The sequence below is a fragment of the Podarcis muralis genome, chromosome 6 (assembly GCF_964188315.1).
Source record: "Podarcis muralis chromosome 6, rPodMur119.hap1.1, whole genome shotgun sequence".
In the NCBI taxonomy this organism is placed as follows: Eukaryota; Metazoa; Chordata; class Lepidosauria; order Squamata; family Lacertidae; genus Podarcis; species Podarcis muralis.
Genome location: NC_135660.1, coordinates 52,570,146 through 52,587,380, shown reverse-complemented (window position 1 = coordinate 52,587,380; position 17,235 = coordinate 52,570,146). Strand labels below are relative to the sequence as shown.

Below are 17,235 nucleotides of genomic sequence, written 5' to 3'. Positions count from 1 at the left end.
ATTTTTTTCAAATTGTGCATAGTCTGGAAGGAAGGAACTGATTAGGTGCGAGGTATAGCAGTGGTCAGCAATTAGATTCTCCTGAAGACTCAAATTGGGAGTTAAGTGGGATGATCACCTGCTAGAACCACAGATTTCCTCTCTCTGCTCATAGAATAGAATCATAGCATTGTAGAGTTGGAAGGGACCACGAGGATCATCTAGTTCAACCCTCTGCAACACAGGAATCTTTCACTCAAAGTGGGGCTCGAACCCACAAACCTGAGATTCAGAGTCTCATGCTCTACCAACTGAGCTATCCCTCAGGGGTTCACTTGGACTTATTCCACCAGTTTAATTAAAGCCCAGGCCGTAACAGAACCTCGCCTAGTGTGCCGAGGTACTTCTGTGCTGCACTCTTTTATCCCCCAGCGCCACCTTCTGAAATTAACCACCCAGTTAGGAACAGAACCATCATAACACGGTGCATTCTGTTCTCAACCCAAACAGCCTGTCCAGAAGCATGCCATGGCTGGTGGTATTGAAACCCAGCAGCATTGGTCAATCTGCAATGCAACCATGAGGTTTGGCTCTTACAAGCTGCCCGTACCTGTTTTTTGCCCGTTTTCCCCTTGGCTGCTTGGGAGGCTTTATAAGGGATTGCAGAAAGGTGCAGCAAAGAGGACATGCTTGCATAACTCAGGTTACAGTTAACTTAATCTCATCTAAAAGTGCCTGGAGTTGCATGGCAACCACTCGGGTTGAGTATGGTTGTACTGCATCAAGCATTGCTCATGAGTGTTCTAAAATTGGTATAAGAACTCATTTGGAAGAATCAGTTCTGCCATTAGCTTGGTGTGTTAAGCTTAAGTGTGTATGTACATTTATTTTTTTGCAGATGGGTTACCAGGCTTTCATATTTATAGACATTTTGTATCTTGCATAATCTTTCCTGGATCAGTAAGGTTTGCTTCTTGTGGTTTTTTTTTACATATTCAGACTATTTAATTCAAAACATGCACTTACATTGCATATGTTAATGTGATTTACATGAGGAAGGGGTATTAGATGGGTTCTGCTCTAAAATGTCTTGCAGCTAAAACATTGCAAACCGATTTGAGAAATTTGATAACTATGCATATCAAGAGAGTTCTGATCTCCTTTGCTGGTCCCATGCCGAGAAGCCGAAGTTGTAATGCTTATTATTGCAAGACCACTTCATTCATTTATTGAATTTTGGCTCTAGCTGTGTTTTTAATGTACCAAAATAAGCTTGTAATTAAAAACAACCCTCTGTCAACACACCATCTCAAAAATAGGATTTGTTTATGCACAGTTATGATTTGGGTTTTGTCAAAACTCTCTTATCCACGTAGAGCCAACTGTTACTAGATCTCAGATTTTAAAAAGAAGTGTATTGGCAGGTCACAGATAAGATTTACAAATATGTGCCATAATTTTATTGCTTAGTAATTGTTTGATTTAAATGACTGTACCACAGAGAATGTTTATAACCCTTTGACTTCAGATCATGTTATCTGTAGTCCTAAAAGAACACTGGACCAATGCAAACTTGTGTTTCATTAAGAGCCTTTAAAGATATGTAACTTAACATCTTTTCAGGTGCTTTTTATGTTTCTTTCCAGAAATCTCAGCTGACAAACCAAGCTAAGCTGTTAGAAAGCTCTTGGTCCATGGAGGCCATTTGTAACTCCCATGACTGGATCTAGGCACATCTCCAAACTGTCACCAGAAAACTGATTAGCTGGTATCCTTGGTATCATTGCTTTTAGAGAGCATCCCATTAGCTATCCTTCATAGTATTGAATAATGATACACACATTAGGAGGGTTATATTATTTGCCATGGCAACAACTAAAATGAATGTTGTAAAGATTATGGTGTTGTCCTTTAAAACTACCTGAGCCTGGTCATTATGTAGCCTTTCTTTTGTGTTGTAATATTTCTTGATTTGATTTTTTTTAATGACTTTTGACTAAATGATAAAAATTCTGAACGGTACTGAAGGGTTTTAGTGTTATCAGAATATGTGCTAGTATACTAGTTCACAATTGACCTTTTGTGAGGAACGTTTTGAAGTTGTTTTGAAGCATGTGTCTCTCTCAAGAGAAAATGAAGTGCTTGGAGGTGTCCTGTATTTGGCTGAAATCTCTGGGTGGTATGTTCAGGTCTGTAGTGATTCTAAATGGAGTATGAAGTGGGCAGTGTGTTAACTTTTGCTTTAGTCAGATTCAGTGTCTTGGTTCTTGTTTTGCTCTGTCTCTGAATCAACCGTGTGCTTCTGCTGAATCCAATAGACTTCACTCGCTTAGATTCATATAATAATTTCTGTATTCTCATCTCCCAATGGCACTCAAGCCTGAGGATCATTGGATCTGGACTGTTTTCACACCCTAATACCACATCCTGTAGAATTCTATCAAATATATTTCATCTGTACACTTGGAATGAATTTCAGGAACCGAAATGCTTTTTCTGTGGAGCCTGAACAGGAGCAGTCACCATTAAGAAAAAGAGGTCGGAATAGGCCAATATATATGTGGACTGTCCCTGGATCAAGTGATGTTTCTTCTTTAACTCCTCAGAGTTTTTAACCCAGCTCAAGGTTGTCATCTGAACTAGCCAGATGTTTAACAGATAATCAATCACAGGCAGTCCATTATTTGAAAAATAAGACTTTCGAGCTGATTTGCCCCCAAATGACAAGTAGACATTCCATTTTGGTAAATGTAACCTTGGTTTAAGGAGCCGTTTTGTCAGGGAACTGACATCGGAGCAAAATAGAGAGGCGAGGCTCTCCAATGATGCCGGAGAAGGAACCAGTACAGGAGGAGAGAGGGCTCCCGCGGGGGAAGGAAAATCAGGTGACACCAGGAAGAAAGGAGGGTTGGAGAGCACTTCGGAGGGGAGGCTCCGAGACTCTTCAAGTGAGGTTAGTGAGGAGAGTGGAGGACCACCGATAGGCACGCCCACTCTGCGCAGAAGGCTGCCGCGCAGAGAGGCGAGAAGGAGGCTGTCCGTTAAGGAATTTTTATGTTGGAAGAAGTTTAGGAAACGTCCACTGACGGATTCTGCCAGCGACTGAAGCAGTCGTGCCCAAGGGGGGCTGCTCAGCCGGGGAAAACGCAACCGCCTCACGCAGTTTGGAGCAGGTGGAGGTTACACACAAGCAACCCCAATTCCCATGATACGTTTGGATGGAGGATTCAAAACATGATGTGTTTTTCTCTTTGCTCTATGTTAAAAAATCATCATCACCTTAGAAGCCCCAGCACATTTTGTCTCCTGACATCTGCTAGGTTGCATTTGATAGTGGTAGAATATAGTGTGGCATAATGGTTAATGTTGGGCTATGACCTGTGAGACCAGGATTTGAATTCCCACTCAGCCATGAAGCACACTGGGTGACCTTAGACCAGTCACTGTCTCTCAGTCTTACCTACTTAACAGGGGATCAAATGAGGAGGAGAGCTATGTGCAGCACCTTGAGCTCATTGGGGAAGAAGGTGGTATATAAATGCAATTAACTAAATAAGTAATAGTGGGAACAGCTAGGCAGAGACAGGTATCATTAGTATTCATTTTATATGCTTGCTATCTGGAGGACCATAATGGCAACTGATGTGTGATCCTGAAGAACAGCAGTGATACAAACAGGAAACGGCTCCTGTAGAAATATGTGATACCTGCAGTACTGATAAGCAAGATATCTCTACTGTGGTTTTACATTGAACTGTTTTATCACTCTGTGAACACTTTCTATGTACCGTAATGGGGTAGCAAAGTTGTTAGAATCACTTTCAAAGAAAGCTATGTTTACAGGTATGAGCAACATGCAGCCCTCATTTTCATTTCAAGCACCCCTTGGCCTAATTTCATGCATGTGGCAAACAAGGGAAAGGGGAGTGGCAGAGAGAGAAAGAGAAAAGAATTCCTAAATCTTGGGGTGATCTAGTGGTTTTTAACTTCTGTATTGTTGATTTCCTCTCTCCCCTTGAAATGGGTATCATGCAGGAAAGCTGCCTATAAATACCTTGTAATAACAACAATGGATAATAATAGAAGTTGGGCCACTTGTGTCTCTAGTACAGCCCATGTCTACCACCACCATGTGGTCCCCAACAGTTTATCCCTGAAGAAATACAGTGCTCAAAAGCAACAACAACAAAGGTTCTAAGGAGTGATGATGAATGATGCTTTTCTGAAGATTTTCACAGGCCTTTTTTTTGTGTTGCTGTAAATCCAAAACAGTTAACATGGTTTCTTCTGTTTTGTTTTTCAGAATAAGTTTTACATAGAAACCAAGCTTAATCGAGACTTAAAAAATGACCTTATAAAACTGTTTACGGAACATGTTGCAGAAAAGCACATTTACAGCCTAATGCGTAAGTAAAGTTCTTGGGCTTACGTTTTCTAAAATATTAAGTTAATTGGCTTCTTTTGTATTGTGGAGTTACAAAATGCTGAAGTTTCAATATTAATGGGGAAATTGAACATGTAAAAATTCTAAGACCAAATATTATATCAAGGAACCTTTAATAGCTTATTTCAAAATAGGCTTTGAAGACCAGATGATGGATGTCATTTATTCCTGGCCTATATTAGAAAATGCAATATGATTGATTATTTCAATAAATACAGCTATCTGCTGAAGAGGTTTGAAGCAGATGTCTTTGACAGTATTAAGTTGTACTAAAATACAGTCATAATGTATCACTGGGAAAAACTGGCTCCATGCACAGATTTTCTGGCTTTTGTGGTTTTATTATGAACAAGCAGCATGCCAAGTCACTTCCACTGCACTCCATCCCTGATATGAGCAGGATATACTAACCAGAAAGCCTAGACTTCCTGTTCCATCTGAACAGGGGGTTGTGATTTGTTTCTCCCTAGCAAGCCTTGATCTCTAGCTAACCTTAAGCCATGGGAGGTGAAGGTTATTCATCGAGGTAGTTAAGGAGATCCACAGTTTAGATCTGGGCTTCCGAGTTTGTTTGTCCTGCTCATGCCTGGAAAGGAGTTTAGTGGGAACATTGGGAAGCATACAGTAGCATGCTGGTCATTCACAAAAGACCATTGTAAGCCAGGAAGTCTGCAGCCACAGAGTTCACTGTTGATTTGTTCTTACTACAACATCCAGCTTTTTGTTACTTTTTAACAAATCTTTTGCTATAAATGGAAACAGTCCTTTTCAGATGTCAATGTTGACATTGGCAAAACAGCAACCATCTCTGGATTCGAACCAACCCAGTAAGAAAATAAGAACACTTCAGTGATTACTTTGGCCTCCATTGAAATCGTTCATGGAAATTCTGTTCTTCAGACATTTTCATAAACTGTCACCAGTTTTCTGCATATAATGAGTTACATATTTCATTTTTTTTGTATGTGTGGAAGCATGAACCATGCAATTTTCCATGCCTGTCTTTAGGAGAGCTGCACCACCTGCTTTTTGTGAACCTGTACAGTCAAACCGCGGTTCCCAAGCGGCTCTGTTTTGGAATGTTTCGGCTCCCGAATCCCAAAATCCCAGAAGTAAATGCTCCAGTTTTTTAATGTTTTTTTGGAAGCCGAATGTCTGACCCGGCTTCCGCTTAAGTGCAGGAAGCTCTTGCAACCAGTTGGAAGCTGTGCCTTGGTTGCTGAATGTTTCAGAAGCAGAACAGGCTTCCTTAACGGATTACATTCAACAACTGAGGTTTGACTGTATCGGCTTTGATTAAGGTAAACTTGTTACTGTCATTGTATCAGCCCAACCGAGGTGTAAGTAAGAATTATTAGATACACCCTAAAGTCCCATAAGTATTGCATCTGAATGCTTTCTGCTAGTAGTTTAATAGCACTTATTTAAAATTCCCTTATATCAAATCAAGGTAAACAACTGATCATAGTCAATAAAAGGAAATGTCTGTTCTTCACTTCTTACATCCCAGTCCACAGCTAATGAACACCCAGCAATGCCATTTTGTAGTATTCTACCTTTTTGCTGTTTAGTGCTTCAGCGTCAGATCCATTTATAGTAGTACCTCGGGTTAAGAACTTAATTCGTTCTGGAGGTCTGTTCTTAACCTGAAACTGTTCTCAACCTGAGGCACCACTTTAGCTAATGGGGCCTCCCGCTGCTGCTGCGCCGCCACCCCGCAATTTCTGTTCTCATCCTGAAGCAAAGTTCTTAACCCAAGGTACTATTTCTGGGTTAGCGGAGTCTGTAACCCGAAGCGTCTGTAACCTGAGGTACCACTGTACTTGCAACCGATACTTTTTCTAAATCATTAACGTTATAATTTTAGTGAGACTGACTCATGCGTCTGACATATGGCAGCAGTTTTTTATTTAGGTGTAAAGGTCAAGGCATTTAGATGTAAAGGCATTGTTAAAAGTCAAGAAGTAATTTCCTGTGCCACTATTGGGCGTAATCAATAGACATTAAAAGGCTGAGTCACCTCAGTAAATATAAGGGATTTTTTGGAACAATCAAAAGGTTGACGTGCTAGGTTTTCTAGTATGGAGAAAAGACAATCGAAACACGATAGCGGTCTATAAATGTATGTCTGGTTTGGAGAAAGTGCATGGGCCTGAAGGAGCGTCTCCACCCCCATTGTTCTGCCCGGACATTGAGGTCCAGTGCCAAGGGCCTTCTGTCGGTTCCCTCACTACGGGAAACCAAGTTACAGGGAACCCGGCAGAGGGCCTTCTTCGTATAGGCACCTGCCCTGTGGAATGCCCTCCCACCAGATGTCAAAGAGAAAAACAACTACCAGACTTTTAGAAGACATCTGAAGCCAGCCCTTTTTAGGGAAGCTTTTAATGTTTAACAGACTATTGTATTTTAATATTTTGTTGGAAGCCGCCCAGAGTGGCTGGGGAAACCCAGCCAGATGGCAGGGATAAATAATAAATTATTATTATTATTATTATTAGCCAACTCCTCACCCATTTTCTCATAATAAAAGAGATCTTGGCCACCCAGTTATATTAATGGGTGAGTACATTTTCCATGCAGTTCATCATGCAGTGGTTCCCAGTTGGTGGTCCATGGACACCAGGGGGTCCCCGTAACCCACCCAGGGTTACCTTCAAACTCTTCTGTTAACTTAGCATTGCATACAGAGATTTTCCTCTGTTTTTAATACAAACTGTTATCTTACTTGATTTTATTTTTAAGAGGCTTAAAATGTTTTCTTATCTTGGGAAGTTTTAACAGGCTTTAAAGTTCTTACTGTGTCATGTGGGGGTATCAATAGATATTGGAGCGATCCAGTATTTTCATACTGTTGTTAATAAAGATGGTAAAGGCAGTTGTCTCTATATTCAGAAAAGGTTGTTGGAAAATATTAGAATATTCCTCATTTCTGAACTACTAACAATTGATAATATGGTTCATTCAGTTTTGTCTTCTGAAAAGGTTATTTGGATGCCACCATTACCTGCTTAATTGGCATACAATTAATGTTAAGTGAGTTTATTTTATCATTTCAGCTTTACTCCTAGAAGCTCAGACCACGCCTTTTTGGATAGACCCTTCCACTATGGCAAACATTGTCAAAGGATTGTATATGCTTAGGCCAGGTAAATTATTATTGTTATTTTTATTATTATTTTAAATACTCTTATTAATTTTGCACATCGTTTAGAAAACAATAACACAATGAGGGAGAATTGGTGATCACATTTTGATGGATAGGAGATATAAAGAATATTGATACGTAGTGTATCTTGCGCTTCACAGAAGGAATACAAACATAGGAAATGAGCTAAATCATTTTTCTTTTGAATAGTCTAAAATTAACAGGACTGATGTCCCTGGAAAATCAAGCAGCAAGTTCCTTTGTCTCCATGGTGCTGATAATGCCATGGTTGAAGGTTTGGTCCCTGGATGGGACAGCTGCATTCTTCTGCATAGCAAGGGGTTGGGATAGATGATCCTCAGGGTCCCTTCCAACAATTCCATGATTCTGTGACTTCTGCCCTGTTGGCATCATGGCCTGGCTTATGTACGCATGGCAAAAAATTAAAGGGCTTGGCTTTGAAGCCTTCCAGAGCGGTATATTTTAGGCAAGTCTCAATAACCAGATCAACAAGAAGGCGTATCTCTCTCTCTCTCTCTCTCTCTCTCTGTGTGTGTGTGTGTGTGTGTGCGCGTGTTACAGTCCTTTCTTATAATCTATTTTGGCCAGATTGTGGACTTGCAGGTGAAGTCCTAGATCAGAGCCATTAATATCAAGGTGTGTAAAACTGTGTGGCACATGGGAAATTGGATGCATTTGTGGTACATTTGTGATTATGATTGCTGTCGAAACACTAGGAACACCTACTCCACCAGGCTGCTCCCTGACACACATCTTTCTCTTCTATAAGCAATCTGGTGCCTTGTACATGCATTAAGCATGCAGCAAGATAATATTTAATCCTTTCATAGAATCATAGAGTTGTTGACTTGGAAGGGACCCTGAGAATCATCTTGTCCAGCCCACAGCAATGCAAGAAAATGCGGGGATCGAACCTGCAATCTTGCCATTATCAGCACCACGCTCTAACCAACTGAGCTATCCTTTCTATGTTGTGTGAAAGCTCAGTGCTAGGATGTTACAGGCCTGCCATATGAATTAAATGTGTGTGTGTGTGCGAGTGATTTTGTTTCATTCACTATTACTTTCCATTTCTACACAGAATGGGTTCAGATGGCACCAGCTTTATTTTCTAAATTTATTCCAAACATCCTCCCTCCTGCTGTAGAATCTGAGCTTGAGGAATATGCTGCTCAAGACCAGAAACTCCAACAAGAACTTATTCAGGAAGGATTTTCTAGGTAATAACCCTGGCATTTAAAAATTAGTACCCAGTTTTTTTCAGCGAGTGTCTCAAATTGATGTTGTTGGGGTTTGGGAGTGGGGTCAGTCATGGCTATGACTATGAGCTGAAATAAAGTGCAGCCACAGTCAGAATAATTGCTGCCAGCAGTCCTTGTACTTGCCCAGAAAAGTCAGAACAGCTTTGTGTGTAAAGCAAACATTTTATGAACTGCCCTGAGAGTAGAGTTTAAAGTGCAATAATAACACCTGATTACCTACCCCTGTACTGTCTGTTTGCTGTAAATGTTTTGGGGAAGGAGCACGTGTTTCTTTGTTCTCTTCCTTGGTGTTTCCATTGACCGTGGAGAATGTGTTCACTGAGGAGCTATCCGGGATGGGGACAGTTTTCAAGGACTGTGAACAGGACAAAACAAAGATATTGCCTTTTGAACAACTGCTACAAAAGCACCCAAAGCTGTCTGCTTAAAGCCATATGATAGCCTTGATAAACCAGCTACTAGAGTTTTGAATGTTGTGATGGCGGAGTGGATGGGAATTATTACTGTTCTGCTTTGTTTGTTGTTATATGTCCTTCTTATGTATGTGTGTGCACACTTTCAGCTTTTGCCAGGAAAAGCAGGAGTTCTCTCAACACCCTCCTTAAAAGGTTGTACAGTAGTACCTCTGGTTACGTACTTAATTCGTTCCGGAGGTCCGTTCTTAACCTGAAACACCACTTTAGCTAATGGGGCCTCCTGCTGCCACCGTGCCGCCGAGCGATTTCTGTTCTCATCCTGAAGTAAAGTTTTTAACCCGATGTATTATTTCTGGGTTAGCGGAGTCTGTAACCTGAAGCGTATGTAACCCGAGGTACCACTGTACTTGAACCCTTGCAGAATGGCTGTAGGTTTATTGCGCAGTTACACCAATCACTTTAGCCTGGAAATCTGATCAAGTGCTTTGTTTCATTTTCATTTTGAATTTTAAACTGCTGTTCCCCAGTGACTCTCGGTAAATTTAGCCTTGGGGCCGATATTTAGCACTAGCAATGTTCCAGGAGGATAAGTTAGCTGTAGTGCTAGAGGTCACTTACAATACAAAATAGTTTTAGCTATGAGTCATACATATGTTGGAGGAATGTTAACTCTTCCATTTTGTTCACTAAATGGAACAATGTTGGCTTGGTAGCATTTCTTTCATTAGCTTATGAGTGTGGTTTCCAAGATGCTCAGTTCAAACCCCTTTGGAGAAATAGTAAATTTGAGAAATTTCATCAAGACACTAACTAGTCTGATGGCTGAGGCACAAATGCCAAATGAAACTCCCCATGTTAGTAATTGTTGCCCTTTCCCAGTTTCTAAATAAGCTGCTTAAATAAAGCTGCTTTCCTGTGACTAATGGCAGGGTTGCTCCTTGTGTCTCAGATCTTTTAGGCAAAATTAGATGGCTCATTAAATATATGTATGTTTGCTAACATGCTTGGTTATTATAATTATTTTTTTAAGATAGCCCATTCTGGGCTGTTAGCAGCATGGATGGGAAAGGTTACGGCATCCTAATGAAAACAGCCCCTCATTGAAGTTGCTGTTCACCTCCAAAAGAAAGTTGCCATAGGTGTCAATCTCATGTTATGTTTTTGGGTAGGATAGCTACTTCTGCATGGTTGGATCCGTCCCTATAACATTTAGAAAGGTGGCCATTGTGTTGGATAGGTAGATTTTGTGTCTGCTTCACATGCCAGTGTTACTAGCCACAGAGCGTTATGCTGCCAGCATGGGAAGTAAGCACATCATTTGCTTATGCTTTGCAGCTGCTCCTTTCAAATAACTGCTGGTGTGGAATAAGACCATACTGAAGTAAAACCCTGACACACAGGTAATTCAAAACTTGGCCCTAAATATTAGGGATAATACTTGTCAGGCAGAATAAATTGATTCTGGTACATTCTGTTCCTTCTGTTATTGTTGCTCTTCTGGCATAGATAAAAATTATATTTTACTTGTATTGTTTTTGAACTCTATATTGATGTCAGGCTTCATGCTAACTTTCTATAATTCCTTCCATTGCTACCTTTTTTTTTAAGAGGTGACCAGTCACGTAAAAGAGCTGGAGAAGAATTAACCTACAGTAAGTAATTTAGATTACCATTATAAATTATTTGATTAACAACAGAAGCTTTGTTTGAGACAGTGAAGCAAACAACTCCTTCTCACCAACAAGTTAAGTTCCTGTGTATGGCAACTTGCAACATGGGTCAAAGAGAAGGTGCCAGGGTGCAGAAGGTTTGGAATGTAACCTTGAGGAGTAAGAAAAACTGGCTCTCTGTAGTTCCACTTCCCTCTACATCAGGCATAGGCAAACTCGGCCCTCCAGATGTTTTGGGACTACAACTCCCATCATCCCTCACTAACAGGACCAGTGGTCAGGGATGATGGGAATTGTAGTCTCAAAAACATATGGAGGGCCGAGTTTGCCTATGCCTGCTCTACATCTCTAAAATATTGGTAGCCTGAGCCCATAATAAAGTTTGTAGAGATGAGCAAAACAAGATTCAAGAAGTTGTAAATTTAGTATTGGATCACTGAAGAGAGAGAGAGAGAGAGAGAGTGTGTGTGTGTGTGTGTGTGTGTGTGTGTGTGTGTGTAGGTGTAGGTTGACTTTACCTTCAGCATGATATCAGTGAATGGATACTACTTGAATTGGCAGGATCAGAAATACCCAGGCCTTATCTTGCAGGTCTGTTCTGCCAAACAGTGTCGTTCTGCAGTCCTTGGTGCTCCAAACTGATGAAACTACTGTAGTGTGTTGTATAATATGGTGGTGTTTAGGGCTTTAGTGCTTAACAGCCATCTATGTACTTTTCTGGCATATGGAAAGATGTCCTTTAAGTTTCTTAGGGTATTTGTACACATAGAAGAATGGGTGGGATGCTTGTCTTTTGAGATAATGGATCAGGTGGGAGGGCACCAGCAAAGATGCTACCTTGAATCATTTTTCTCTTTAAACTTTATTTTTATTTTTTACTGTTTTAGATGGTTCCGCTTCGTGTGCAAGCTCAAGAGGATGCAGATAGTGACTGCAACAAGTATTTTATTCTCAATACGAGCGGACACTGGAGTGACATTGGAAGGGAGGGTATCCAGAAGCCCCGTTGGGCTCTACTGATACTCAGGTTCTTTGATGCAAGCTATACCTACAAGAGGAGTTTGGACATGTTTCTTGCCATGTAATAAAATATCTGTTTGCTGCTATTTGGGGGCTAACTTGGAACAATGTGACCAGTCCTGACAAGTTCTTCTTGGGCAGTCCTGTGAGGAGCAGACCTTCCTGTTTCTGTTTTAAAAAGACCAGTGCATATAAAACATGGTAGCCAAAAAAAAAAAAAAAAAAAGCAGCTTCCTCTGAAAGAAACTTTGCACTTTCGAAATGTGTGGACATTGCTGAGCTTGTGCCCTTTAGGTTTTGTCTGGAATGTTTTGCTTAGAAAGAATAAAAATTGATCACTTGGCAGTATTTCTTTTGTTCCACAAAAAGTTTGCATCCTAGAGTCAGTCTTATGTTATTGGCTCTTGACATTCCAGATCTATATGGTTCACCTATTCAGCCCCCTTCCCCCTATTCCCCCCCTTTATTCAGATATCTATTAATAGGTCCTTCTGTGCCCTCAGTCTCCTTGATTTCAGCTTGTGTGCTTTGCAGCTTTGTCTCTCTTAAGCTGTGATTTGATTAAACATGCTGCAAATTTGCAAGATTTTCTTGCAACCTATCACTTAGGAAACCAAGAGTGAACGAAAATTGCAATTATGTTCCCTGTTTCCTTCCACATGAGAAGTATTAATGCAAGTCTCAGCATTTATTGTATTTTGTTGTTGGCTTCAGTAATGATTGCAAAAGCTTAAACCCCAGATAGAAAGCGGTTCCCACATGCGATTTCAATTCAGAGTTGAAACGCTGGTACATACAGATAGAAGGATTTGACAAGACATTGTGGGTCAGGTTATTGGCTCACATCTACCGTGTTGGGCTGTGACAGTACAGATAGATTTTTCTTTATGGTTTTAAGTAATCTGTTTGATTACCTTGTTATTGGACTGCTATAATAGATTTAAAGAACGTAGCTGAAACTTTGCTTGTAGCTTACCTCTGGGTAGCAAGGTACTCTAGGTCAATTTTATACACCCATGAAAAGTTTGTACCCTTTTCAGAAGGTAAGTGAATTGTGTACTTGATTTGCACGTAAAGGATTTTTTCCTCTTGTTAAAGCTTGAACGTCCTGCAATAGATTGCACTGCATTGTGGGTATGAATATATATGCAGCAATCTGTACCTCATATGGGATGAATTTGGATCCCTGTATTCTACTTCTAGTCCCAGATCAGAGGCAAGTCACAAGGTGCTGTCCTGCCCACCCCGTGTTCTCTGTGAAGAAGCACCATGCATGCATAGAGAACTAAGGGATCCCCTGTGTCTTATGGGTGGTAACCAGCTAGGTCATACTCAGAGTAGATCCATAGAGCAGACTTGTTAGTCATGTCTAAAGTCCATTGATTTCATCAGGTCCCTTCTGGGTAGGATTTAGTTGGATATCACACAATGAGGAGGTTTTTTTAATAGAAAGAGTAGGTTGTTCTCTGCAATAAAAGGTAAGTGCAGATATCGATTGCCACTGAGACAGTAAAGCCAAACTGGATGCAGTTGTTCTGAGAAGTTAGTGCTCAGGGGAAGTTCATTATGAATGAACCTTTAATATAAGTGTTGTGCCCGTGGAAGGCCATGGAGAGGAAGCATTTTGCATTTCCAGAAGTAATAAATGGCAGCTCTCTTTATTAGTAAAAAAATAATCTTATTACATGCCTTCCCCACTTTTGTGCACTGGTCACACTGGGCTTATCTGGTGCACAGAGTGCCCTGCACAGTTTTGAAATCTCATTGGGTAGGACTCTTGAGAGATATGTTTGTCCATTATGGTGTGAGAGCATAATCTTAAATAGCAAAATGGTACTTGGAAAAAGTGTTGGTTTGTTTTAAAAAGAACAACAAAACCCTTGCAATATCAAAAAATCTTTTAGACCTGATGGGAAAACTGGGCTCCTAGTTAATGGTCAAAAATTATGCATCACTTCAAAGAAACCATGACAGTAGATATGGCAAGAAAATTCCTTTCTACTTTTACATAGGCTGTCCTCCTTTCTTTTGATATTCAAATGAAAGACACTAGGAAATTACAGATTGTTAATTTTTGAAATGTTTTAAAAATTAATCCCTTGCATGTTCTTGGTTTGTTCAGTATTTTTCTTCGAAACAATTAATTAGATGAAAAGTACTAAGTGAGAGGCGGGTATAATTTTGTTAGAGCAGATTCTGCTGTGGAATGTTTTCCATTAGAAACAATGGACCACCTAGGACCTTTACCAGTGTAACATTTTTTGTGGTTTCATCCCCAGCAAATTGATACCATGAGCAGTATATTGTGACATCCCACTCAGTGTCCATAAGTTTGCACACTGAGCTCCCAGTCATTGAATGTGATGAGCAAGTACATAGTCATGCCACTAGAATTACATTAGCCCAGTTGGCATCTGCTCCAGATTGGCACCCCACCCACCAGACCTCAGTTGCCCTCAAGGACAGAGTTCACATAAGGCCTTCTGATGTTGGAAAGATCTGGGGGGTATCTTTTGTAGGGAGGTCATATATATCCAATACTGTATTTAATGCAGAATGTATCTGTACAAATGCCACTCACACCAGTTGACTGAGTGTACCTTTGGATATGGAAAATGGAGCGTGCAGAATGTATGCACAACTTAGTAGTTTTAGTAACCACACAAAAACAGATTGAAGAAAACAAAACCAACATCCCTGATATAAAAGCTACTTGCTTCCGCAGTTGTGAAAATAATTTTTATGATTTATTTATTTTTATGGATGGGTACTTCACTACATCCAGGTGATTCCTATTGTTGTAGCATTCTCCTCAGAACCCTCCCATTCAGGCTTTAGTTGTGTGGCAGAAGATGGCAGAGCTACAACGGCTGGAGCAGGAGTGGGGAACATGTCGGGCTGTTTTTCATCACCTGTAGTCTGAACAGCATCTGGAGGGCTATAGGTTCCTCATCCCTGCTCTGGTTAGTGAATGAGGACTGGAACCAAGCATATGGAACACCATGCCTACAGCCATTCCATGGCACTGGGTCTTCTCTAAAAGATGGAAACCTAAGAGTTTTATCCATTGAAGTCATCTCATTAGTGCAAGGTTTTCCACAGTGGGACTTCCTTCCTTTTCCTTCTCCCCTTCAAATCTGTTCTGGCTTTCCCCTCCAACCCTCCAGAAGAGATTTGAGAAGCACCGAGGAGAGGGACGGGAAGTTCCATTGCACAGGTGGAAGTCCTTGTGCTCATGGGGCAACTTAGTTGGGTGCAACCCATATTGTTCTGCCCTCCCCAGTTAATCTCGCTACTGCATTACAGATCGCCCTGGTAAAGCACTGCATTGCTTAGTATAACCCATCATATACTTCCTACCAATGGTCCTCTGCCGTTTGGTCCACTTTATCTTCGTTTAGAGTGGTCAGAGGTAAAGTAATCTGAAGGATAGCATCTGAAGCACAAGTGAAATATTTGGTACCACTGAAAGGGTGGGAGGTTGACGATCGTGCCTGGGATTTGTGGTTCTTGTTTAACCAGAAAGGCCATGTAGTTAAATCTTCCACCTTTCTGCCATTTTTGCTTTGACCAATGAGATATACTCCTGCAAGAAGGAAACATAAGCAGAAAGTATTCATGGTGACTTATACCATTGCCATGGAATTCCCTTCATTTGGAGTGTTGGTACTGTTTGAGACTGAATATATTCCACATAGTCTATGTTGCAACGGATTAGAATGGGATTCTCATTTGATATTTTGTTGTTGGCAGAACTAGAGCTACCAGAATCAAGCGGATGAGAATGTTAATATAAAACACCCTTTTGATTTCCAAGAGTGTGCAGGTTTATTATGTATGTTGAGTTGCTTTTTTTTTTTTTTAACTCGTAACTAATTTGTGATTTGTAAATAACCTGTAGAATGCAACTTTTGTTTCAGGTTATATAATTTTATTTGTGTCATTGAATGTTGAGTCTTAGGACATTACCTTTTTGAAACCAGTCCTTCTCTAAAAGTTAGGACAAAGCCTTCCTCTAATGTCAATATTCTACACATTCTTTGGGGAAAAAATGTTTTAGCCCTATGTAGCATCTTGCCTGACTAGGATACTGAACACTTTTTGTAAAAATAAAAAAAATGTTGTGTTATGTTGTAAATTAGTATTAAGATTTCTGTATGTTTTGGCATCTAATGCTGAAATCATTTGTTTCCTTATCTTCAAAGGGTTTTATCTTTGTGAGCTGAGCATGAAAGAACACAACAAAACATATGAAACAATGGTTACTCTGTAGACATTTTTCTTGGTCAATCTGTGTCAGGTCTCTAAAGCCATGACTTAACCAAAGCAGCATGGTCTTAGCTATGGTGCTTCTGTGAATCAGACAACTTGCCACACGTGTATGTGTGTGTGTGTGTTTTGTTTCCTCCCTCAAATGAGACCTAAATAGCAAAATTTTATGCATCAGGTGTCATCTTATATATCAGATTTGTTTCTTGGGAAATTTGCTCTATTAAAATATTTTTAGACAAACATTTTGGTTTTGAAGTTTCCATTTTTAACTTGCATGCACTTATCCATACTGGTTTGCCCGGCTGAGAGAGACTTTGATGGCCAGTAACAGTGCTGGCATTACACAGTGAGTGCAGAAGTGTCCCAATGAAAACTCTGCCTGCCTTTTGAAGGATGCTTCTGCAGTAATCAGCCAGAGAAGTAATGACATTATTTTCTCTGAGAATTCCACCTCGGATCTATTGTGCAAAGGTTCCTACTATTATACTGTTGAATATATTACTGTGCAGAGTGCACATAGGAGTTGCAGGCTGTTCGAACTCTTCACACGCCATTCACTGACATGAGCAAATTTTCAGCATCGGTCTTATACCTCGCTGCTTTTTTTTAGGTTGCAGGAGAGCTATGAAAAGTGCTTTGCATATATAGTGATCTTTTGATCTTCATTTCCTGAATCCCTATTTTGTCTGCCAGACATAATTATGCCAGTTTACATTTGCTGGTAATGGAACAGCAGTTCATATTTAAGACATCACAAAAAGTGTTGTGATTTAGCCACTTCACTGGTCTGTGGCTTGTTTGCTTATGTATTTCCACCCTCTGGATGAACCTTTCTAATTTCTAAAGCTGTCAGCCAGTTTTTTGTTGCTAGGGTAGGGTGATTGTGTGGCTAGAAACCCCTTATTCTGAAACAATTTTTTAAATAAAAAAATTCATCTATCTAGGCCGATTAGGATGGCTTCCCCCTCTATCCTCCATATAATGGTAGTGATTGCTCTTTCTGTTG

The 17,235-nt window shown here is 40.3% G+C and overlaps 1 protein-coding gene and 1 non-coding gene across 4 annotated transcripts in view; one reads left to right on the top strand and one right to left on the bottom strand.

The window, feature by feature from the left end:
• Positions 1-16,471, top strand: part of CACUL1 (CDK2 associated cullin domain 1) — a 38,659-nt gene extending 22,188 nt beyond the window's left edge. For 2 of the 3 annotated variants that reach the window (XM_077930282.1, XM_028730110.2), the window contains exons 5-9: positions 4,283-4,385; positions 7,480-7,569; positions 8,671-8,809; positions 10,876-10,919; positions 11,825-16,471. In XM_077930282.1, coding sequence (XP_077786408.1) covers positions 4,283-4,385; positions 7,480-7,569; positions 8,671-8,809; positions 10,876-10,919; positions 11,825-11,865 — 417 coding nt within the window. In that variant the 3' untranslated portion in view covers positions 11,866-16,471. The remainder of the gene's footprint in view (positions 1-4,282; positions 4,386-7,479; positions 7,570-8,670; positions 8,810-10,875; positions 10,920-11,824) is intronic. The other variant, XM_028730112.2, reaches the window with a different exon arrangement.
• TRNAQ-CUG (transfer RNA glutamine (anticodon CUG)) lies at positions 233-310 on the bottom strand. The gene has a single exon. It is a non-coding gene; the product is annotated as a tRNA-Gln (tRNA).
• Positions 16,472-17,235: the final 764 nt, after the last annotated feature.